Source organism: Danio aesculapii, chromosome 2, assembly GCF_903798145.1.
Source record: "Danio aesculapii chromosome 2, fDanAes4.1, whole genome shotgun sequence".
NCBI classification, from domain to species: Eukaryota; Metazoa; Chordata; class Actinopteri; order Cypriniformes; family Danionidae; genus Danio; species Danio aesculapii.
Genome location: NC_079436.1, coordinates 13,270,161 through 13,296,173, shown reverse-complemented (window position 1 = coordinate 13,296,173; position 26,013 = coordinate 13,270,161). Strand labels below are relative to the sequence as shown.

At 36.3% G+C, this 26,013-nt stretch overlaps 1 protein-coding gene across 6 annotated transcripts in view; it reads left to right on the top strand.

The window, feature by feature from the left end:
* Positions 1-26,013, top strand: part of st3gal3b (ST3 beta-galactoside alpha-2,3-sialyltransferase 3b) — a 136,480-nt gene that overhangs the window by 83,120 nt on the left and 27,347 nt on the right. For all 6 annotated transcript variants that reach the window (XM_056473184.1, XM_056473175.1, XM_056473170.1 and 3 more), the window contains 2 exons: positions 2,671-2,766; positions 2,866-3,052. In XM_056473184.1, coding sequence (XP_056329159.1) covers positions 2,671-2,766; positions 2,866-3,052 — 283 coding nt within the window. The remainder of the gene's footprint in view (positions 1-2,670; positions 2,767-2,865; positions 3,053-26,013) is intronic.

Sequence of the window (26,013 nt, the reverse complement as noted above, 5' to 3'; positions counted from 1 at the left end):
ACGGCACGGCGCGCACATGACAGTTGATAGTATTACACACCAGACGATCACATTCGTGTGTTATTTAAAATGAAACTATTCAGATGGCGCTCTGTGTCACGGCAGAAATATGAACAGTGTCCTGAGTCGTGGCTGAGCACTGCGGACAGCCGTCGACTTGTGAATTCTAAAATGCATGGCGACCGGCTTTACGTTTTTGTCACTGAAGCAGTGGCACCGGAATTATGCACCGAAATTCATATGCTGATTCGGTGCGGTGCATACCAGTTCCAAAGGGGTTTCGGTACCCAACCCTACGTGCAATATGGCGCAGGATGTGTTTGGTGTGATTTGTTGTTATTTTAGACCAGTGCAACCCTATTTTTCGTGTTTTGCACCACGTTGTTGAAATAATAAATCCATTTGTGCTACTTTGTGGACTCATGGGTGTGCTGGTCTATAAGGGAGGAGTGTTAAGGCACATTGTTGGCGTGTTGCTATTCTGAGAAACTGAAAAAGACTGCGCCATTGACTAACTAAAAGCAGGTCTAAAATCCAGCGCAGAGCGTGTTAGTTATGCGTCTATGCAGATTCAAATACTCAATACACACCGGATGTACAGCAATACACAAATATCTTTACACATGAAAAAAATAAAGGATTAAAACGTTACATAAAATATTATTTTCTACATGAATATAAAAAAACACTGCCTCAATGCCTCCTTCATGTCCGGGGGGCTTTTTTTAGTTTATTAATGACAATTTGCATTTTTATTATGATGTTATTATTATTAGCAGTATTATTTATTATATGCATATTTATATGTGTTTTAATAAAAACAAGTTTAGATTTGTCTGGAGACGTCTGCATCACCATATGGGGCATACGAATAGGACGCATGTTTGGATGTAATTCAGTTTTTTTGACCACATTTCGTTATTATGGTTTATTTATTTATTTGGTGGAAATTAAAGTTTAATTTAGAAATAGTTTTGAAACAATCTTTGCGCTTACACTAAATTAAATATGTAGGCTAATAGATGTCTTCAGTGGAGTGCGTACAACACCGTTTTCTTATCCACAAAAGTAAAGGAGTAAAGAGTAAAAGTAAGATAAAGAGAAAGAGGCCGAATGGAGGAGGCTCGTTCTTTATCCTCGCGCTCCTCTTACAAAGTCCACCATGTAAATAGAAAATGCGACATGGTGCTATGCAACTGACTCTTTAAGAGAATGGGGGATGAGACTCTGATTGGTTTAATGCATGTAATGCTCAAAACACACCCATACCTCATTAAGAGAATAAGCACAACTTTGCGCCTAGATTGTTAAAATAGAGCCACAACACTGAAATCTGTTTGTTTTGCTTATTATACTTGTAAAAGTTTTAAATGCTGGTTTTATGGTGATCATGGCAACACTATAAGATTAAAAATGTTTTTTTTTATTATTACATTATTATTTTACCCAGTTTAGTTTGGCATTTTGGTAACACTTTCTATAATGCTTATGCTTTTAATGAATTAAAACTTATTTATAGTCATTCTATAAATGTAGCTATAAAGATTCTCTATTATAATGACAGTTATATCTGTTTATAATACTTTTATTAATGCGTATTAGTGCTGCATTTCATAAGTGTTTAAGTATCTAATTAGTCAGTCATGATTATATTTATAAAAATGCAGTCTGCAGTCTGTTAAAACCTTGCTAAAGTTACAGACTCCTTAGTATGTTAACAGATTTTGTTCTGTCAAATAAATGAATGGTTTTATATTGTTGATATGCCTTATAAATACTTATTATGGGTCTACATAATAGTTGCTAACTTTTATATATGCATCATTGAGAGCTTAATAAAAATAACTTTTACTGCCTGTTCAAACTACTTAAAATGAGTTGCATGACAACACAATTCTTTAGTTATTTGGGGGACAACTTAATTGTTTTCTGTTCAATCCACTTAAATTTTTAAAAAACTATTAAGTTAACTTACATGTAGGAATTGTGTGTAACCCAGCATTTTTTTTTACAGTGTATTAAGTATTAATAACACTGTTGATATTATTATTATTGCTATGACTGTCATTATAATACAGTATAATGTTTCTTGTGTCTTTATAGATGCATTTATAGAATGATTAAAAATAATTATAAACCAAAATATAATTCATTCAACGGATGAGCTTCATAGAGAGTGTTATCAAAATGTTCTCTAAAAAAAATCCGGAATCCTTCAAAGAATCCAGCCTCAGAATTGAGACATAGCCATCATCAGAATCAGAAGTGCTTCACACACACAAGGAATTTGTTTTGGCTACAGAAGCTTCCAGTGTACATAAAGTGACAAGTGACAACACAAAATAATAACAAAACAAAAAAATAAAATAATAATAAAAAATGATGAACATTAAACAGATGCGGTTAGTGAAGAAACCTGGATGTTGAGTTGTACGTACAGATTGTTATAAATATACAGGTTATAAGGTGCTGTGTACAAGTGCGAATGTAGAGAGTATTGCATTGTATATTGATATAAGGTGCTGTGTACAAGTGCGTATGAGAAAGTATTGCACATATTTATTGCAATCATCAGGTTAGACTCACATTAGGCCAAATGAGTGAGGTTATATTGCTTTATTGCAGTTTTTGTAGTAATACCACTTGTCTTCTTGCTTGTTCTCTTTACAGTTTGACTTGTAAAAGATGTATCATAGTGGGTAATGGTGGTATCCTTAGCAACAAGTCTTTAGGATTCCGCATTGACGAATATGATGTTGTGGTAAGGTAAGTGGCACCCGTTTTAATAACCAAATCAATAAACTAAACAAACTAGAGACGCATGCAGCTGGGTTTGCATTGATTATTGGTTTGTTCATTCTGTAGACTCAACGAAGCCCCAGTGAGCGGTTATACTAGAGACGTAGGTAGTAAGACCACCATGAGGATTACCTACCCTGAGGGGGCCATCCAGAAGCCCGAGCGATACGAGAAAGATTCGCTCTTTGTCTTCTCTGCTTTCAAACCTCTCGACTTTAAATGGCTGAGACAGATGGTCTACAAAGAGAAACTGGTAAGACTGTGTTATAGTATTTGTCTTCGGTTTTTTTATTTAATTATTATTTCATTTTATTTAGTTTGTTTTATTTTATCACAAAAAAGCAATCAGTTTTTTTTTTTTTTGGGGGGGGGTTTAGCTTAAAATATGATGTTATGACTATTTATGAAATCTATAAATGTATAAAATGACAATTCCTTGTGTCCAATTGCATCTACAATGCAAGAATAGTATAATATACAGTGTTTCCCCTACCATTAATTTAGGGGTGCGCCCCACCCTCCCGACGGCTTTCCCCGCCCCCCTTGAAGTCAAGTTAATGTTATTTTCTATATAGCGCCAGATCACAACTTTTAATAAACAAGCTAAATAGCTAAATATGTAATATCTTATTTACACAACCGCATGTCATTTCTGTCTCTACATGGTCACGCGATTACAAATGTCTGCTCTCTGAATCGCGCATTGGTGGAGTTTACAGCCACTCTCAGCTGTATGAGAAAGAGATTGCGTGCGCCACACCTGACAGGACCGAAGACGCACGTGCACTCCCGTATATTATGAATGTTTATTGGCGTGAGTGATGCTCTGTTGCAAATGCAGCCGTTGTATTTCAGTGTTTTAAGCTGCTGTGACGGAAGCAGAGCGATTGCCGCTATCTAGTATCTCGTCCAATCTTATGACCCTCCCGGTAGCTCCGCGAGTCTCCTGCAAATTTATACCGGCTCCATGACCCCCAAAAATGTGTTAATATACCCGAAATCTTGGTGAGGCGAGTGAATGAGAAAGAGAACAGATCGCGAGAGGCACAGTGATGGTCTTAATATTACATTTCATAGGTTAAATGAATAGAGCAGTAAAGATATGGCAAGTGAAAATTGTTCCGTCTCTCTCTCTCCCTCATTGAGTGATCTGCTGTCAATAGTTAGAGACGAGCAAAATATTTAAAAGATCTTGCATGTATTTAGGCCTTTTTACATATAACTACTGAAAGTTCTGTCTTTTTGACAATATGGAAAAAGTTACTAAAAACTTGGCTGGAATTATTAGATAAATAAAACTTGACTATTTGACTAACATGAATATTTAATAATATAACTTCTTGTAATATACTTAATGCAATAAACAGTGCATAGGCCTATTTCCTTTTAGTAAAGGAGTATTAGATTTCTTGGTGTGCATTGCTTATGCATCAAACATACACTCCAAACTTGTTCTTGATTGAGATATGTTGAACTCCTCTTTCATCATTTGCGATGTTTCCAGATTGCATTGTTTGTAATTTCATTCATTCATTTTATTTTATTTTGTTTGTAATTTTTCTTATCAATGTTTATATCAGTGTTATATTATTTTCTGTGGCGGCTCATTCCGCTGTGGCAACCCCTGCTAAATAAGGGACTAAGTCAAATTAATGAATGGTTGAATTATTTTCTGTAAAGCTGCTTCTGGCCATGACACATTCACAACTACAGTAAATTGTTATAAGAGACGTGTTTAAAGGATTATATGCAGCATCCTTAATTTATTCTCTTAGGTAAGGCAAGATCTTTTCTTAAGGGTCATATTTAGAGGGAAAATGTGCCTAATGCATTATAAAGCTTGAAGCATTAGAATTGGTACTCGTTATCAGCCGATTCACCATGACAAGGAATCGGTACTCTCAGTACTATCGGTTGTAAAAATCCTGATCGGAGCATCCCTAGGTTTGACCCAACTTGGCTGTCACAGTGACAATACTCTCCCTGGCTGTACAAGACTGATCTTAGTAATCAAGTCAGCAAATACACCTTTAGGAAAAAGAAGTATACTTAAGTAAAGGTCAAGTATAAAAGTATACTTATATCAATATCTATCTCCCAGAGGCCTAGAAAAATACACAAAAGCTGCACACTTTGTGGATAAAAAACTAAATGTTAAATTTAAGCCTAATGCTTGTGCAGTTCAAATAATTGTTCAGTCATTTATTGCTGTCATTAAAAGAAACAGATTAACATTATGATGACTCCTTGTGTTAGTCCACCCCCCCCAAAAAAAAAAAAAAAAAAAAAAAAAAAAACATGTAAACCTGTACTGTAAACCTAGGGGAAACACTGATATATAATATCAATAGAATAGTACAGATATTTTCAAAGCATTATAAACACACTTTAAAAATATTTCTAACATAATTTATTAAAATCACTAAAAACAAGAGTTATGAATAATTCAAAATGACCACATGCATTTCGGAGTCTGCTACTGACTTTAAATATGCGTGCCTCTGTTGCCTAGCAAATTCCTGCTAACAAACCAATAACTTTCTGTTGTCAAAAATATACTTTACTTCATATTTGTGTTTCAAAACAGCATCTTCAGTGATGCGAAAAAGCCTTTTCCCTGTTGGTGAAAGTGAAAATGTGAGGCGCGAACAAGTCGTCTAGTAGCCTAACTACACATTTATAGGGTGTATTACCAAAAATATATTTTTAGGGTGATGACTTAACATGATGACAGACATTAAAAGCTTAAATTTAGTATCTTAATTTAAACTTTCAATGCAAGTATAACATGACAATATACAATAGACTGCGCTATAATATTTGTCTTTACATTTTTAGTTGTGTTTTAGTTTTTAATTTAATTATTATTTCATTTCGTTTAGTTTCGTTTCGTTTCATTTTATTCCAAAATGCATTCAAAAACAATATTAAAAAACTAATAATATTTTTTTTTTATAATGGAGTGGAACCTAAAGGTTTAAGACCATTAAAATCCACTTTGCTCTGAAAGAGAGACAACCATTTTTGTAACTAGTTTTGACTTATTTTTATATTCTGAATGGATGGAAAAATTCAACATCAACAACAACAAAAAGAATAATATAATGGGTAAATGGCAATATCACTATTAAAACATGGTAACTTTTTAACGGGGGTTAGCTGAAAACATAACGTTATGACTATTTATAAAATCTATAAATGTATAAAATGACAATTTTGTTTCCAATTGCACCCAGAATGCAAGAATAGTACAATATATAACTTCAATATAAGAGTATAGATATTTTCAAAGCATTATTAACACTAGAACTACCAAGGCGGTTTGCAATTCAATTCATTAACTTTAGTTGAAATAAAACACTCTTTCCTAAATATTTCTATCTAACATAGTAATTTATTAAAATTATTAAACACAAAAGAGTTATTTCAAAATGGCCGCATCCATTTTAATGTCTGCCTCTGTTGGCTAGCAACTTCCTGTAATTATTGTTATTATTAATTAACTAATTATTATTGCGTTTCATTTGCTTTAATTTTGTTTAATTTTATCCCAAAAATGCTTTCATAAAACAAAATTCAAAAAACAAATAATATTTTTTATGATGGAACTTAAAGGTTTGAGGCTCTGAAAGAGAGACGACCTTTTTTTTTAAACTAGTTTTGACTCATTTTTGGATTCTGAATGGATGGAACATTTCTACAAAAAAACTAATAATATACAATAATGCACAAAAGAGCTATGACTATTTCTACCTAGAACTACCATAGCAGTCAAAATGACCACATGCATTTCAGTGTCTGCTTCTTCCCTGTGACTTTAAGTATGTTTGCCTCTGTTATCTCGCAACTTCCTGTCAAAGGTTGTCAAAAGCATAACTTTACTTCATATTTGGCTTTTTAAAACTGCATATTCAGTTCCGCAAAAAAAATTCCCTCCTGCTTGTGAAAGTGAAAATGTTAGGCGCGGACGTTCACCGGTGGTCAAGTAGCTTAAATATACATTTATAGGTTGTATTACCAAAATATATAATATTTTCAGGGTGATGCTTTTAAAATGACGACAGACATTCAAAGCTTAAATTAAAAATCTCAACAGAAGCTTTAAATATATATATGACGTGATAATATGACGTCTTATATTAGAACAATCAGAATGGCCGCTATGGGAATTCAATTTAATAATTGCGTTTTTAAGTGGATCTCCAAATTCAGCTTAATTGGAGGTAGAAGCATGCCAGTTTCTTTCCAGCACTGCCTGCTCTCTTTGTTAATTTAGTATGTAATTTCAGCCCCTTAAATACTTAATCATTGATCAGTTCAGCAAAATGCTAATATTACCCTTTAACAAGTAGTCTTTGGTTAAAGGGTTTTGAATAGCCATGGTCATTGAAGAAAAGGCTTTTATTGTTCAAGGACCTTCTTCTCTTTTTATTTAGCGTATGGTAAAACATTGTCCTTCCAGGTTTGACTGACATCTAGTGAATTAGCCTCTTGATCAGGAGGGTCGGCCCATCTGAATGAGCTCTCTCTTATCTCGCACACTTTTAATGACTCTGCCTCCATCCCATTTCTTATCACACAACGAGCAAGCAAAAGCACTCTGTTCTCCTCTGGAGTCGGCTATTCAAGGACAGCTTTTTTCATTTCCAGTCATCTGTCATGTAATCGTGGTCAAGGCGTTTGGTCAGCGTGTGTGGTTTTCCCTCCTTTTTGAACGTACTCGGCTGCACACCTGCTTGTTTTCTCCCGTTGTCAAGTGAGAATCTGTTGGCTATGTGCCGCAGGAGTTTCCAGCCAACACAGCTGCTGGGTTTTCAGGAGACCAGGAGTTTTTTTTACAGGGTGACATTTGTCAATGGGCAAGAGACTCTGCAGAGGAAGAAAAATAGAGAGCTGTTTGATTACTCCTCCCCTCCCCTCAGGCCTCTGGAAACAGCCAAATTTGTCTGAACATCTGATCGCAACAAGCTGGACAGTGGAAAGCGCTCAGATAATTGATCTGCCCTCTGGCTTCTGATACATCAGCTTTGATCTCATGGAAGGAAGAATTTCCGTCACTAAATGAGAGGTCAGGAAAGCTCCAGTGTGTCTGCCATGATTTTAGAAACAACGCTCAGAGAAATGGGGACTGCTAATGAAACCACGGTATTGAGTAACCAAATAGCCTTTTTTATTTAACAAGAAGAGAAAATGTAACTCTCATGCTATAGTGGAATCTAATGAATAGTAGATTAGATATACATGTATGTATATCGGCCACTTTATTAGGCACACCTTACTAGTACTGGGTTGGACCCCCTTTTACCTTCAGAACTGCCCTAATTGTTCTTGTTCCTAATTGTTCTAAACTAGTCTGAGATGATTTGTGCTGCATCAGAAGATGGGTACACTGTGGTCATAGAGGAATGGACATGGTCAGCAACAACATTCAGGTAGGCTGTGGTGTTGACACGATGCTCAATTGGTACTAATGCCAAGAAAATATTCCCAACACCATTACACCACCACCACCAGCCTGAACTATTGATACAAGGCAGAATGGGTCCATGTTTTAATGTTGTTGATGCCATTCTCCTCTGACCTCTGACATCAACAAGACGTTTGCACCCACAGAACTGCCACTCACTGGATATTTTCTCTTTTTCTGACCTGTAAATTCTAGAGATGGTTGTGCGTGAAAATCCCAGTAGATCAGCAGTTTCTGAAATATTCAGACCAGCCCGTCTGGCACCATCAACCATGCCACGTTCAAAGTCACTTAAATCACCTTTCTTCCCCATTCTGATGCTCAGTTTGAACTGCAGCAGATCGTCTTGACCATGTCTTTATGCCTAAATGCAGTGAGTTGCTGCCATGTGATTGGCTGATTAGAAATTTGCGTTAACGAGCAGTTGGACAGGTGTACCTAATAATGTGGCCAGTGAGTTTTTTCTCTTTCTCTCTCTCTCTCTCTCTCTCTCTCTCTGTCAGACAAACACAGTTGTGGTAGCTAAAAACATATATAATAATAGTTGTAAAAATGTATTCTGGCTCATCCATGTTGTATAATGGTGTTGGATTGTGGCTTTTAATTTGAAGCTTCCAAAAGAGTCGAAATTCATCGTACAACTTATGCCGAGTTCAGACTGCATGATTTTAGCCCCGATTTGGCTCGCCGACTGGTTTTGAGAAATCGCCGACAAATGCCTGAAATCACAGGCAAATCGGTGCTTGTGCACATGAGTAACAATCACACAGTGTGAACTATCAAAGACATGATCTGAGATAATCACCGATAAGTAGCCGACACCCGTGAGTTATTTGGCGTGCTAAATATCTGGAGCTGTCACCGATTCAAATCATGCTGTGTGAAATGTGTTCTGAATGAAAATAACAACGGCGATCACCTATAGCCAATGAGAGAGCTGCATCCACTAGCATGGGTACCTGCAGGGCAGCGAGCGGTTAGGGGAGATGTTAAAAGCGCTCATTATCATTTTATTTGGACCCAATAAGTGGAGGAAAAACTATTGGAAATTTGCCAGGAGCATCAGTGTCTGATTGACGTGTCATCTAAGCAATACCACAACCGGGTCAAAAAAGAAAAAAGTTGAGGAGAAATTGATAATTCCCTTTAAACCCACGAACAAAATAAGTAACATTTTCTACCCCATTAAAGGCTTCTTTCTCATTATGTAGTTATAACAAAATATATACTACATGACCTCACGTTGTTTCCATGTCTCTTCTCGCGTGTTTGGTTTTGATACGTAGTTTGGACAAAGTTGTCGGTGATTCTTCCTACTTTAAAATCATGCAGTGTGAGACCTGTTGCCGATCCATCTTGCAGTGTAAACAGCACGACGGAACGCTAACCCAGATAGTCATGCAGTGTGAAAACATCCGTGACACGACTACTTTAAAAATAATGCAGTCTGAACTCGGCATAACCAATACGCCTTCAAGGTCATTCATCGTCAATTACGAAGCAGATTGATGTATTTTTGTAACACAAATATGGTCTATTTTTTTATCACTCACTTCCAATAGTGATTGAATCCACATTAGCTCAGGAAAATAATACAATGTGTCTCTCGGGAACAACTCACCACATGGTTTGTTTAGAACAGAAGATGGCGACAAACTAGCAAATTAGTTGACTTATAGTTACTCTATAACGCTATCTAGTATATTACTCTTACAATGCCATGTAAAAGAGTCTACCTGTCTTAAACCATGCAGTAGTCATCACTTTTTAAGTCTACCTAAATAGGCTTGTTGGGTTGTAAAATGAATCAATATGGTATATGATAATTTGACAAAGCAATCATAGTAAATATGTAAGGCAATGGGCCGTTGAATTATCCCAAAAAATGGACATCTATGGTGGTAATTTGACCATAATGCAACAGAAAGTGGATTAGATAATGCACTAATGAATAAAGTATTACACTTCTACTGCAGAGATTAAGCTTTGTGAGTCTCCTAACAATGTATGGTTTATTAACTGTACAAAGTGAGTAACTAAATTATCTTTTTCACCAACAGAAACTTTCAATTCATTCATTTTCCGTTAGCCTAGTAGCTTTATTCATCAGGGGTCGCCACATCGGAATGAACCGCCAACTTATCCAGCATATGTTTTACACAGCAGATGCTTTTCTAGATGCAACCCAGTACTTGGAAACACCCATACACTCTCACATTCACACACATACATTGCGGCCAATTTAGTTTACTCAATTCACATATAGCGCATGTCTTTGGACACAGGAAGACCTTGTAAACTCCACACAGTAATGCCAACTGGTCCAGCCGGTACTCAAACCAGCGACCTTCTTGCTGTGAGGTGACAGTGCTAACCACTGAGCCACCGTGCCACCTAGAACAGAAACGTTACTACTGATACATAGCATTTAGTATCAGGGCAGCACTGACAAAAAGTATTTGTTTTCATGTTAGTGTTCGATTGCATACTCTGACCACAAGTGAGTTTGGATTGAATAATCATTAATAGAATATATTATTAATAATTGCAATCAATTGATCATTGATTAATCATTAGCATCTCTAGTCTGGAAAAGTTTTGTATTTACATAAATAAAAAAGGGTTTCTGAAGTGCTGGAGTTACATCAACCAGACTAATCCTGAAATTTTGGGAACATTTCCAGAATTTTGTTTGAGTTTTTGTATGAAGGAGACTTAACATTACCTGAATTCATATGGCTCGCATAGGAGAGGCGTTGTTTTAATTTAAGTGGTCCCAATAGAATGGTTTGATTTTGTCTGAAGTAGAAAAAAAAACATTAGTCTTACGATAAAGGAGGGACGCAAGCCATATCTATAAACAGAGAATATTGCAGAGACCACCCAGAATTCCTTAGCAACCATATAGCAAATGTCATAAACCACTAAGAATGCCTTAGCAACTGCATAAAAGCCTCTGGCAGCAGTTTTTGTTCAGGCAAGCTGCTCTCGGATTTTCTTCAGAAAATGTAAAAATGCAGTCCCTGATTGTTTTTCTTGCTCCGGCAGACAGCCACAGCTGTAAAAGATGTTTATATCCAGCTAGTCTACGTGACCTCCCGTGTATGTATTAAGTTGTAAGAGTATCATGTTTAAAGTGGCTTTTTAACCGATTGTCACTTGACAAATGAAGCCTATCACTATTGTGAATTCTTACGCATGAAAAACGACTGACTTGTATTCTTCTCTCTTGATCAACGTCAGGCTACGAGAGCCCCTCGCATTCCCTCGCTCCCTTCTCAAACAGTTTAACTTGGCCTGTGTTTATTTTTAACTGGCGAGTCAAAGGCATGGTATTTTAGGGCCCGCTAAAAAAAAAAATCTGACTAAGCGTTTATCTAGTTTGCGCGCTCTATACGTGCCGCAGATGTTTCTTTGAGTGGTCTCTAAACAATAACAGCCATTCATCGGCATACTTTTTTGTCGAATAAATTTCATTTGGTCATTAAATAGACTTACGATAATCACTAATTCCAGGAATAATTTTCTGATAAGCATAAACATACAAAAACAAAACAAACACCCAACCTTAGCCTGTAAGTATACAGTACAGTGATGATCAACACAACCTTTTAGTTACCATGCATTGCTTTGGGCAAAAGAATTTCCCATTACGTGACAGAAGAAAGGGCTCCAAATCTTCTGAAATTGTCCAGTGTTGCTTTTTAAAATATATCTGATTCATTCCAAGTGCAGAATACATATCAATTCTTCAAGCCATAGTTTAGCAGTTGGAGGATTAACATTTTTCCAGTAAATTAATAATAGCTTTTTAGGCTGTTATCCAGCATTATGTTAGGAATTATGTTGTGCACTGCTCATTGAATTTGTATGATAAGAATGTCCTAATATAATAAGCACTGGGTCAGGATCTACAGTGTCCAGTGAACCGTTTGAGGCATAGTCTAGTGTTGATTGATTGTTTATCAATATAAGCTATTCTGCCAAATCTCTCGTTCCCATTCTATGATCAACTGTGTAGTGGGGGCAGTAGCTGCAAATAACCTGTCATAAATTAGAGTTAATTGACGTTTGTCTCCCCTGAACTGTGTGAGACAATCATCAGCAGAACATTGTAAAAATCTGCCATTTTTTTTTCTTTGAAAGGTTATATTTCTGTTGTAATTGAATAAAGGAACCTAAAACCCCTTCCATTTAAGGCTTCTTAACTGTGCATATACCCAATTCCTTCCATTGATTAAAAGTTGTATCCAATCTTGAAGGAAGAAATGATGAGTTATTTGCAACTGGGATTAAGAGAGAAAGTGATTTTATCTTAAGATATTCTCCTGTCTCCAAAAATGTAACCGATTATTTATAACAACACTATTAACTGCTGTTTGGTCTACTATCACTGGAAATAATAACATTGCTCCAAGATCGTAAGGATGGCAGTAATCTCGCTCTATCTGAAGCCAGTGGGGCGACTGTTCCAACCATAGTGTAAATATTTGTACGTGTGTAGCCCAGTAGTAAAGGTGCAAATCCAGAATGGCTAAACCCCCCTCTTGTTTGGGTTTACAAAGAAGATATTTTAAAATTCTGTGACTTTTTAGTTCCACAGAAATGGAAGAATAATCGAGTCCAAATGTTTGAAGAAGGACTTAAAATAGTATTGGAATATTACGAAATAAATATAATATTAGAGGAAGAAATATCACTTTTAGCACATTTATTCTGCCAATTAGATAGATTGGGAGAGTTTTCCAATAGTCTAATTCTTTAGTTTAGACAATAAGGGGTTAAATTTAGCTTTCAAAAGCAGAGAGTATACACATGTATTTATCACAATGCTTAATCGCACATAATCTTATCAAACACTGTGTACCTAACAACAGTATACAGTTCGTCTGATGTTTAAAAAACAAATATGTTCCCTCTGGTCCTCTTCCAAGTCATATTACATATCTTCACAAATATTATCGCAGATTTTTTTGCATTGTTCCTTAAATGTGGTTGCTTGTTCTGTAAATAGTGTATATAATATTGGGATAGTAAGGAATTTGACGCCCTTTTAGTTGTAAAACCTTTTGACCTTCTTTCATTTTTGATCAGGTAATGTAGAGGTTTAAAATAAAGGAATTTATGTTTGTTATTTTTGCCTTGTCAGCTCCCGGATTCGAACCCCAATAAAACTTAGATTTCATATTTTCTTTGTCTTGCTTTTCATGTTGTGCACCAACCCTTGACGGTGCTAAACAAGAAATTGGGGGCTCGTCTGGGATTTTAACCCAATCGAGATTCATACCCCTAGACCAATAAAAATCCTGTTCAATATAGATGCTGCTACTTTGCCAGAATAGAAACACTTTCCTTTGATGACAGAAACCTGGTGGCGAAATGGAAAACATTTTGTTTGTTCAAGTAGTGACAACATAGATTGAGATCCATTGTGTGGCGATGTCTTTCATTTGGAGATGAACGCACAATAGCATGTGCGACTGTGTGGGCAGTTGTGTAGGCTTTAGAAAAGCACGTAGTCTTTAAACTTCAGTCTAATTCTCAACTAGCACCGACGACTCACTCTCTTCATGTCAAACAGTCACACCGATGTAACTTTGAACAGTGGCTGCACTCGGCTTTGAACTATTTTTCTCTCTTCTGTGCTTTTGTGCGCTGTGGACTCTCACTGGTTGAAGGAATGCCAGTCTTTTGAGTTCGTATTGACAAACTGTAGACGGATGCTTTACCTTTATAGAAAAAAAAGCTTGCTGGAGTTCACTTGAATATCCTGCAATAAGGCATGAGCACTCTTCACACATGCACATTGGAAAGCAGTGAGCTGCTTTTATTGCAGAATTATACAGTTTTTTGTTTTATAATTTTCTTTTTGGAATTACAAGCATGCAAGTTTATCCCATCAAGATTAGCCATGTGTAGTTAAAGTCAACATAATATTTGCCTATTTATTGTCATAATGCATTGTGCGAAAAAAAATTAGGAGGACAAAGAAGATTTCAATAAAAATGCTTATTCAGCATAGCAGTCTCAAAGTACAGTATTGAAGTCAGAATGAACCCTGAACATTCTTAAACTCAAACCTTTTATACGGTTTTAGATTTTGCCTTTAGACTTGCCTTTAGATGTTAATGAAGTTGCTCCTTGGCAATTGACCCAGCTGTGCTCTCTATCTCTGTTAATGCAGTTTCCACACTATTCATGAGATGGTTCTCTGTGCACCACACCCATCTTCATTCTACACTTGTTACCATTTGGTCAAGATGCAGAGACAACAAACTGTTGACTTCTCTTTTCTATAATAATTCTGCCTTTTTGGGACATGAGCATCAACACACCAATAAGACTGGAAGCTGGATCGAGGAAGACTCATTTCTTACAGCACATTATTAGTTATATAGAGTGCTGCAGGCATGAGATTTAGAGCATTAGACTTTTTACTCCTCTTTCAAAAGTTGGTTCCTTTACGGGTTGGCAGAGACATAGAACCAAAAACTTCATGACACCAAACATGTTAATCCTGGCACACACCAAGTCCAAAGAACAAGCGGTCACAAAACTGACTGTGTTGTCGCTTTGTGTTGGCTGCATCATGTCCCATAGGAACCAAAAAGCTGCACATGAACACATCCAAGAAATGGCAAGCGACTGAAATAAGAACTTCTGTTCTGCAGCTGTGAGCGGGATGTATCTTTCTATAGTCTATTTTGCCATTTCACAAAGATAAACCAGAACTAATGCTGCACATACAAACCTAAACAAGGCAGAGTTGAAATACCATTTTTACCAAAAACTGACTGTTGTCGCCTTATGGTGGCTGCATCTTGTCCCATTGAAACCAAGAAGCTGCACATGAACACATCCAAAGAATGGTGGTCGACTGAAATAAGAACTTCTGTTCTGCAGCTGTGCGTGAGGATATATCTTTCTCTAGTCTTTATTGTCATTCCACAAAGATAAACCAAAAGCAGTGCTGCACATACAACCGGTGAACAGAATCCAAATGTCATTTTCACAGTACTTCACACTTGCCACTTAGCAAAATAATCTTGTTTTTCCCTTTGACATAAGATTATTTTGCTTACCCCATTGGCAGATTATTTAGCTTGTTTTAAGGAAAATCTCACTTAATATTGGCATATTATTTCTTAAAACAAGACGATGTGTTTTGCTTGTCCAGAAAATACTTAGTGATATAAGAATTTTTAGATATTTGTACTAGAAACAAGGCAATAAATCGAAGTAGGAAATCAATTTTTACAGTGCAGGTAGTGTATGTCGAATTGTTAACACAGGACAGATCAACTCGGTCTGGCTTCTCTGACCTGCTGAACAATTTACAGAACTTTCTGCTCACCGGATATATTTCTTTACCAGACAAATCTTTAAACCTTATAGATGTTTTTGTGTAAAATAAAACGCCTGTAGATGAGGCACTATACCATGCCTGCATGCAAGTGACTTGGTGACATTGAGCGTCTGTCAGGCTAGTTTGCATATTTGCAACACTAGTTCTACTTTTCTTTTGTGGAATGACAGACTACTGTTACCTGCATCCTCTCATTTTATCTTGCATGTTCTCGTTTCAAGCAGCTGCCATATGTTTGGTGTTCACATGCAGTTTTTTGGTCTAGGCATGACCAGACATATAGCCATACTAGGCGACATCACAGCTCTATCTTTGACATCGACTTTGTGTATCCCAGGCTTAATAAATTATTAATATTAATACTATTAATACTAATTAATAAAATTGTTTCTCTTGTCATTGAGTTGGTTTGAAGCTCTACCATTCTTTTTGCACTGGCCACTCAACAGAACTCAGATTTGTTCTGGCTTCTCCAGAAATGTGCTCTTTTCTCTTGCTTTCACCTGTTTTAGTCATTCAAAATGGATTAACGCCTCAGAGGTCACTGAAGTAAAAACCTGTGAAGGAGCCTAATTTGAAAATTGGCAAAGGGCCAGCCGTCATGTGCGATAAGAGCATGCTGAATTAACGAGTCCCGGAGGTCGCAGAGGAGCACGCGGCTCCCACGATAATTATTTTCATTCAGAATACCGTTGACTAGGTAATCCTCAGGCTTCTGTCCTCTGAACGTATTTACCCATCACTTTCTTCTTCCATACGTTTTAATCCCTTATTATTTCAGCCTTACATGGTAAGATGAGGCAAAAGTGTGTCACTTCTCCTTCAGGCTCCTGCTTTGGTTTTTATTGAAGTTACATTCCTAGTGTCGGGGTGTTGCATGTCCTTGTTTAATGGTTATATTTTGTGGTTTAGTCTGTAGTAGCTTTATTTGTATGGTAAAATGCAAGTCCTGGAGTACACTGTGTGTACATGACTTTATCTCTGTTGACGCCTGTAGAGAGCGTGCCTTTGTTTACTCAAGAAACCTTCAGGAAAGATTACTCATGGCACATTTGCAAGCTCTTAAAGGGATAGTTCAGGCACAGAAATAAAGTTGGTCATCGTTTACTCATCCAGTGGAATTTAAAAACAATCCTTGCCAATCTTTGACTACAATGAAAGCAGAGAGGACAAAAAAGGCATTAAGTAGTAATAATTAGGCCCACACTGAATCTGCGTGTGCAGAAATCTGCAGATTTCCACAGATTTTTTGCCAATCATGGAGTCTATTTATTAACTTGTGTTAAATTAATTTCAGTAACATTATTGACCAATATGAAAATGTTCATATGATTTATTTACAATATAATCTGTAAAGTAATATTTTCTGTCTTTAAGTAGATCTATTATATGAAAGACCTGCTTTTTTACCAAATAAGGGGATCTAAATGGATTTGCATTGTAAAAAATAAGTAATTAAATTACTTATTTAATTAAATAATAAGTTAAAACCGTATCATTTTTATTTCATATATTAAGTATTTAGTTACGATACTCCCAAAATCATTCCACATATATCCGCAGGTTTTGTACAAAATTCTGCGCAGAAATAGCTAAATATGTACGCAGATTCTGTATGACCCTGGTAATATAATATGGAAATTATTTTGTCAAATAGCCATTTAATATATTTGATTCAGAAACACTCTGAATATTTGTTGATATCACCTCCCTTTTATTAAAACATATTGGTGACTAATTTATAAACGAGTCATTATATGTGATCTGTGCAATGAATCAGTTGATTCAATTAACAAAACTTCTCTAAATGAGTCATTCTTTGATTGACAGACCACTTGAAGAAGATAATGTTTGGCAATACTGATAAATAATGAAAAATATTCTGGGTATAATCACCCGCTTTGAATGTTATCGCTCAATTGAATGGGCGTTATGAGTGGTTATCAGCTGAGAGAAATGGGCCAGTAGGGGCCCTCTGTGCCTAGTGGTAGGCTCAGAAGGCTGTTATCATCCATCTTCATGGTTAATCAGTAATACTAATAGAGAAGACTGTAGATCCAGATCTGTTTTTACATTACTGTGACGGTTGGGGTAGGGGTGGACGTTAATCAAAAACAATTAATGAGAAATTTAATAAATAATATAAATAATTTTTGTGGTTAATGACCTATACTAATAGAAAAGACTCCAGATCCAGATCTGTTTTTACAAATCTGTGAAGGTTGGGTTTAGGGTTGGGGTAGGGGTAGACATTAATAAAATACAATTAAGGGAAAATTTAAAAATTAATATAAATAATTCTTGTTAATTTCCAGCCACAGCTGATTAATCATGTGAATGGATAATAACATTCTTTTGAGCCTACCAGTAGGTGCAGAAGGCCCATATCTATCAGCTCATAACGCCCATTCAATCGAGTGATAACATTCGAATCAGCTGGTGTTATATTGATTTTGAAACAATGCAAGTGGAAACAGCTTTCTTTATTTGTCAGTTTTCTTTCATGGCTTTTGATTTGTTTTCAGCACTTAGATCTCTTTGTGGATTGATTCAGAGTCAGCATTTTCCTGCCCTTTGTAGTGCTGTTTCTGTAGTAACCTGTCTGTTTTTAGAGTTTGATGCAGGTGTCCTCTCTCCTTTTGACCCAAATGAGGCAGCAAGCTAGAGGTTGACAAGCGAACATGTGGATGTTTGCTTCTAAACATGCCAACAGATAGCCTTTATTCTTTCAAGTTAGCCAAATAGTCACTTGTGATTATCTGGCGTACTTTTGAGTTTTATTTATTTATTTTTTTAAGTGCTAGTGACGTGTTAAGGGTAGTTTTAGTCTTGGATGACTGAATAGAATACAATAAAAGGGATAGAATAAAAGGGAAAGGGATGAAAGCAAGCAAGCAGTCACAGATGTTACACAAACACAGATGTTACATCATCTTACATCAGCATTCCAGTATGAATATAACAACATACAGTAAATGAGTGCCTGAATGAAGTGATCAGCGAGATTTTCAAAAGTATAAGATGCTGTCGTACTTTTTGCTTTGCCCGCGGGCCCTTCTTTGGGCACCTCTGATCTATAGTAATATACATTAACCGTGTTTCCATTGTCGCACCTAAAGGGAGGAGAGCCAGGGCCAGTCGCGCTTCCATAGTCATGTCCAGGGCTTTCTCTGGGCCAGCAGCCGGCATTTTTAACCTGCCGAAGACCATGGCCAAAGCGAGCCGGCTGGGGCTTCATGGCGGAGTAAAAGCAGAAACTGAGTTTACAAGATGGTGTGCACTGCAATTAAACTAGTTTTCCTATTACACAAGAGTACATGTGCCAAAAAATAAATAAATAAGAGAAAGAAAAAGCATAGCTACTGGTCAGTTTAAGATATTATATTAAAACACATTATAGGCTTGGGGTCTTTTGCTTAAGATCACCCTTATGTTTCTCTTTTAAATTTAAGGCTGTTGCATAAAATAATACTTAAAGTAGTTTTAATTTAATAAGTGATATTTCTTTGCCGCGTCCACCTTGGGGTTTCAATATTGCGTAATAATCTGTACACCATATTAAAGACACAGCCTCCAGTAATTTTGTGTGTGTTTGTGCATGAAACATGCACGTTTAGATGCATGTGTGTGTGTGTGTGTGAGCGAGAACGGCTCTGTCGTTACTGCGAGTGGCTTTTTTCTTTCTTTCTTTTTCTTTCTTTCTTTCTTTTTTCTTTTTTTCTTTATTTCTTTCTCTTTCTCTTTCTTTTTCTTTCTTTCTTTCTTTCTTTCTTTCTCTTTCTTTCTTTTTCTTTTTCTTTCTTTCTTTCTTTCTTTCCTTCCTTCCTTCCTTCCTTCTTTCTTTCTTTCTTTCTTTCTTCTTTCTTTCTTTCTTTCTTTCTTTCTTTCTTTCTTTCTTTCTTTCTTTCTTTCTTTCTTTCTTTCTTTCTTTCTTTCTTTCTTTCTTTCCTTCCTTCCTTCCTTCCTTCCTTCCTTCCTTCCTTCCTTCCTTCCTTCCTTCCTTCCTTCCTTCCTTCCTTCCTTCCTTCCTTCCTTCCTTCCTTCCTTCCTTCCTTCCTTCCTTCCTTCCTTCCTTCCTTCCTTCCTTCCTTCCTTCCTTCCTTCCTTCCTTCCTTCCTTCCTTCCTTCCTTCCTTCCTTCCTTCCTTCCTTCCTTCCTTCCTTCCTTCCTTCCTTTCCTTCCTTCCTTCCTTCCTTCCTTCCTTCCTTCCTTCCTTCCTTCCTTCCTTCCTTCCTTCCTTCCTTCCTTCCTTCCTTCCTTCCTTCCTTCCTTCCTTCCTTCCTTCCTTCCTTCCTTCCTTCCTTCCTTCCTTCCTTCCTTCCTTCCTTCCTTCCTTCCTTCCTTCCTTCCTATATTTTGGAGATAATACAATATATGAATACAACAGAAAGGCATAAAACTTACACATTACGTGTCCACTTTAGTAGTGTCATAGATCTAGATAAAATAAGCTATAGGCTACTGAAATCATTTAAAGAATTACAAATATCGGATATCATGAAAACAAATTAAATAAACCTTTATAAAACAAACAAAAGCTATAACAATGTAGGTATATACAATACAAATAAATGAAATCGTTTTAAGTCATTTTACAAATCTAAAAAAGAGACTTTAGATATTTTCTAAAAACAATAATCAACAACAAGGGAGTTTTGAAATATTGTTTCTAAAGTATTTGGATATGATGATATTAATCAAATCTTGCAAACAGAACATTTTGGGTGAGCAAAACCATCAGAAACTACCTTTTCAATTCCTTTCTGTCATCCAGTCCTGTACTGCTCTATAAACCACTTGGGAAGAACTGCACGTAAAAAATGTATCCTCGAACAAATGATTGTTTTTATATGACATGGTAAAATGTAAAAAATAAATTTTAAATGTAGAGCTTTATCAGACGGATATTTAATATTTTAAATCGTAATTATCCTATGGGGAGAATCAGTCTAGCTATACCGTTCTGCTGAAACAAGGATGTTATAAAAAACATTTTATAATGTTAGAGTTATAGAGTTATTAATGGATAAATTCTGTGGTTTTATATTATGGATGTTACGCTGGGTTATGTTAAAGTATGCAAGTAAACAAATATAATGAATGAAAATACAAAATCCTATGTGTATAGACATAATAATGTAATGCTGTACAGTAATGTGTAATTTGTTTGTTTCAGTTGCTTCCATTTTAACCGTTTCGTGAAGATGCGATGTGTGAGGTGTGTGACGTTTGAATCGTGGGGCATTCTGGGGGCGGGGTTTGCATGCTGCGCTGCAAGTTATTGGCCTGACAGTGGAAACGCGACATGATCACGACCTCACTGCTCAACCTCCCGGGTGATTGGCCCAGCCCGATAAAAGCCCTGGCTCACACTGGCCCGACAGTTGAATTGTGGCTACTTTATATATAATTTGTATTTAATAAATTTATTATCAAATTATACAAATTTTATTTTCCTTTTAAATTTCTTTATATCTGTTTGACCTGTTGCACTGCGAAAGCTTCTGTCAAGAAAACAAGTAACCATGCAAATAAATATGAGAGGCAATATAGCTCTTTCTGATTCTGAAAAAAAAAAAAAAATTCCGGTCAGCTTAGTCAAGGTCTTAATACTGAATATGTTGTGTACATTTTAAAATAAACATGGCCTGTCTGGGGTGCTGAATTGCAGAAATTGCAGAAATTCACTATGATTGGATGGTGTTTCTTAACACCTGATCTATTTATTTTTTACTACTGTCATTATTAGAGCTGTGGCAAAAAAATCTAATTTGGATCACTTCTGAGATTTTCAAAATGCATTACAATTAGGGCTGCACAATATATAATTTCAGCATTGATTTCGCAATGTGATCATTCACAATAGTCACATCGCGAGCATACGCAATGTTGAATCTGGATTAATATTTATCATTTCGCAAGTGTTTTTTGAGGCCTATGACTGTGAGGGTTTTAAAAGCATTCAGGCACAAGAAACTGTACCGAACTTTGACAAATTGATAATGATGAATTCTATTGAATTGTTTATAAAACTAAGACTATGCAGTATTATTTTACATTTGATTATTCAATTACTATATACCTTAATACAGTTCGACTCCTCTGAAAACAATAAAATGCTGTTTTTTTTTTCATTTGTATCTTTTTCTTTATGGAAATAATCTATGCTTGTAGGTTTTTTGTTATACTTCATACAAATGCTCTTCCCTACAGAATCATCCCAATCAAACTAAAATTCTAAATTCTTTCTAACCAATTATTCAACTCATCTAGTGAAATTGTATTCATGTCACAATATATATCGCAAAATAAAATAATATCGCAAAGTTTATTTTTGTTCCAATATCGTGGAACCCTAATAACAATTCTTTCTTGAATTGATTCTGATATTATTTTTTAACAAACAGATTGTGATCTTGGTTCATTTTTAACTAGGGATGTCCCAAAAAAAATTTTTTTTCCCTCGAGTCTGACTGATTTGATTTTGAGTATCTACCGATACTGAAACCTAATCCGATAGTTCTACATAATACATAAAAAAAAAAGAATAAAGAAGAGCGAAAAAACGGATCCAAGATATTTCTTATTTTTTTATTTAATTCATCTTATTTTAACATTCAACAACTCTGTTAGCACTTCTGTGAGGTTGCTTGAAAAGTCAAGTAATAAATAACATAAATTCTTCACTATAGTGCAACAGTAAATATATTTAAAAAATCGAATATAAAAACAAATAGCACCTCTAATACCACAAGTTTACATACTCACAGTTTGCTATGGTAATGTTGTTATCCTCAACTTCATAATAGTTTAAGACCGCAGACATTCTCATGCTTTCTGCTTCAAGCTGCTTACTTTGCCTATATTTAACCAATAGCATCTCTGCAACAAAGTGATGTCATGCCGCACGGGTTGCTGTTTCTTTGTGAAGTCAAGATAAAGGTCTAACTCTGTGTCTACTCATGTGTCTAACTATAGATGTGTTTAAAAAAAATCAGAATACGTAACGTCTTATTCCGATCGAGTCTGAATCCGCGTGATCACGCCCAATTTCCGATCACGTGATCGGATCTGAACATCCCTAATTTTAACCATATCTATATTGAGTTATTAAATATGAGCATGTATCTAATTGGCTTCTTTTTGACATATTTTGCCTTCAAACACTTTTTGGTTGCCTTCTAACAGTCTTTTTTCCCCACCGATGCCTGAGTGATGTCAGTTGACCTGTTTGCGGCCATATAAAGTGTAAATGTGCAAAGTCCATACATTGGATGACCCAACTGTGTTCAGAAAGGACAGCTCTCATGTCAGACAAAGGTCAAAACCAGGACAAAGACGACAAAAATGAGCAAATAGTTCAGATTCCTGCGAAACAAAAGAAGTGTCATCTGAGTATGCTATAGAGTTTGGATTCCTGACCCGGTCAAGAGCAGCTGAATCGAGATTTCATGAACCTGACCTGCTCTGGATGAGTGCTTCACGAAATGTGCTAATTTCGGCTGGGGCCCTCAGAGTAAACCTTCAGTGCTTTATATACAAACTGAAGTTCGTATGAATCATACAGCGCTCAGGGGTGTAATGCTTCGCCAGCGCAGGTTTACACTTATCAGGCTTGGGCTCTAACAGTGGTGGTATAAATTTGCATGTTGAAATGTCACAGCCAGATTCGTCATCCAGCCTGATATGTTTATAGGCATTCAGAGCATGGCAACTAGAGCAGCAAGAACAACATCTGTCCGACAGCGAGCCTGAGCCTCTAGAATTGCAGCTCAGTCGGCTAGAGCACACACCATAAAAACAGATCATTTCACTTTAACGGTGTACCTCCCAAGTTTATTGACCTTTTAAATATAACCCTAAAGATAAACAGGAAACTTTTTTTTTCCAAAATAGCCCATGTATTCCTAAGCACGCATGGGGTATCTGGAAAGATGCAGAGAAAAGATTGTGACTATTTTTGAGAACATTTACATTTGCATAATACAAAGAAGCCCTTGGCTATTTTTTTCTTATTTTGAGCACCTGTGGAATGGTCTATTCACAACCTGTTGGTCCTCCATGACCAGATAAGATTTCCTTGGACATCATTTTTGAAGGGAAGTCCTGGTTCAGGGGTTTCTCATCGAATCGGACCATGTCAGGTGTAAACCTGATCAAAGCAATACTTTTTTTTTTCTTTACTCGTCTGCAAGGAGTGAGCATTGAGTTACATGGATACAGTTTCATATCCTTAAGGAATGCAGAAGTTGTTTAAAAAGCTTGCATGTACTTGTATGTTTATTCTTAGTCATTTTTCATGCTGTGTTTTTGTAAAGTAAACTATCAAAAACGATTTCCATCAACTGAAATTAAATATACATTTTAAGTGAAAACTAATAATACGAAAGAGAAGGGGTGTAACGAGACACTCAGCTCACAATACAATGTGTATCACAATATAATGTTCATGATTCCATATGCATCACGGTATTTGGAATAAAAATTGAAAATTAAACTGAAATGCAAATAAAACATTTATACCAAAAATTACTAGAGAACAATTTTAAATGCATTTCTTTTCTTTAAACTTATTTAAACTCAACCTTCTTTAAGAAAATAAATTAAATAGGCCTGTCTCTGCAAAATAAAATAATTTTTTTTTTTTTTTTTTTATAAAATACTATTGAAATGACAGAAACAATTAAGGGACAACTTAAAGAACTATAGGTGCAAAAATAAAAAAATTAAATATATTCAAGTGAATTTAACAGTAAGAGCTTAGGTCTTTGCTTGGTCACATGCAGGTTTTTTTTAACTACATTTTCAGGTAGTCAGCTGAGAGTTTTTTTTTTTATGAATTGCTGTCTTCATGTTGGCCATAGTTGTGGAATCCTTCTCGTTGTGTTTCATGCTCTGTACTATCATAGATTTTAAGGGCATGATGATTGACAGGGTGGACGTCTTTTTATCAGACAGGACAGTCGTGGCCTTTTCAGCAGTTTAAGCAGGTTTATTATTTCTTCGGCGTCACTGATGTCGCCGCTATCAAGTTGATGTGAATTTTTGCGTACCTCTGTGCTCAAAAGAGTTGCCATTATTGCAGATTGTTGCTTGATGTAGCGCTCCAGCATATCCATTGAGCTGTTCCATCGTGTAGTAACATCCATGATAAGCTTGTGTGATGCAATCTTAAGCGTCTTTTGCTTTGTCACGAGCACAGCTGTTGCAGTGGCTTTTCTCATTCGATCAAGCAATCGACTAACAGGGGAACTTTCAAACCTGCTTGCGATGCAAGATTAATTGTATGAGCAAAACACTTAATGTGAGGCGTCAATCCGGCTTCTCTTACTGCTACGTCCATGTTGCGCATGTTGTCAGTAATGTCAGCAATGCCGTGATTAGCCCTTTCAAATCCCCACTCATGAATAGCTGCTTTTAAAACTTCAGCTATGTTTGACCCAGTATGCATGTCAAAAAGTGGTCGAGTCTGAAGTAATGACTGTAAAATCGAAATATTGCAAGAAGTTCACACTGCACGACTTTCAAAGTAGTGGCATCACAGACGTTTCCACACTACATGACTATCCGGGGTAGATTTCCGTCACTGCTGTGTTTACACTGCAAGATGCATCTGCAACAAGGGTTTTTGCACTGCATGACTTCCTTACAATAGCAAGAATCGCCGACAACTTTGTCTCCCTCTGCAAACTATGTCTCACAACCAAACATATACGAGAAGTGACATGAAAACAACGTGAGGTGTACTACATGACCTCATATATTTTGTTAGTAACTACATAGCGAGAAAGAAGCCTTTAGTGGGGTAGAAAATGTACATATTTTGCTCACATGGCATTTGAAGAGAATTAGCAAATTTGCTTCAACTTTTTTTCTTTTTCGATCTGGTTGTGTATTGCTCAGATGACATGTCAAACAGACACAGGTGCTCCTGCCAAATTTCCACTAGTTTTTCCTCCATTTCTTGGGTCCAAATAAACCAAAATGAAGCCCTTTTAAAGAGGCCCTATTATGCATTAAAAAGGTCATATTTTGGTTTTGGGGGTCTCCAACAACAGTCTGACTGGTCAAAAAAACACTTTCATTTTACCTAATTATCCCAACGACTCCTATACAATTAATTTAGTGATTCATTTGTTCCCAAACCCCTCCTTAGCGCTATGCTAGTCTGTGCTGATTGGTCCGATGAATCAGTCCATTGCGATTGATTGACTGCTTTCTGCTTGAGGCAGAGAGAAATGGCCACCATGGCTTATCAGCAATTTTGAAGTAGTCAGAGTGTATGTGTGAGCCCAACGCAGGAGTGCATTAAAGCAATGCTGTTAAACACCAACATATTGCACTGTTCCTAACCATGACACACATTCAGTATTAATCTACA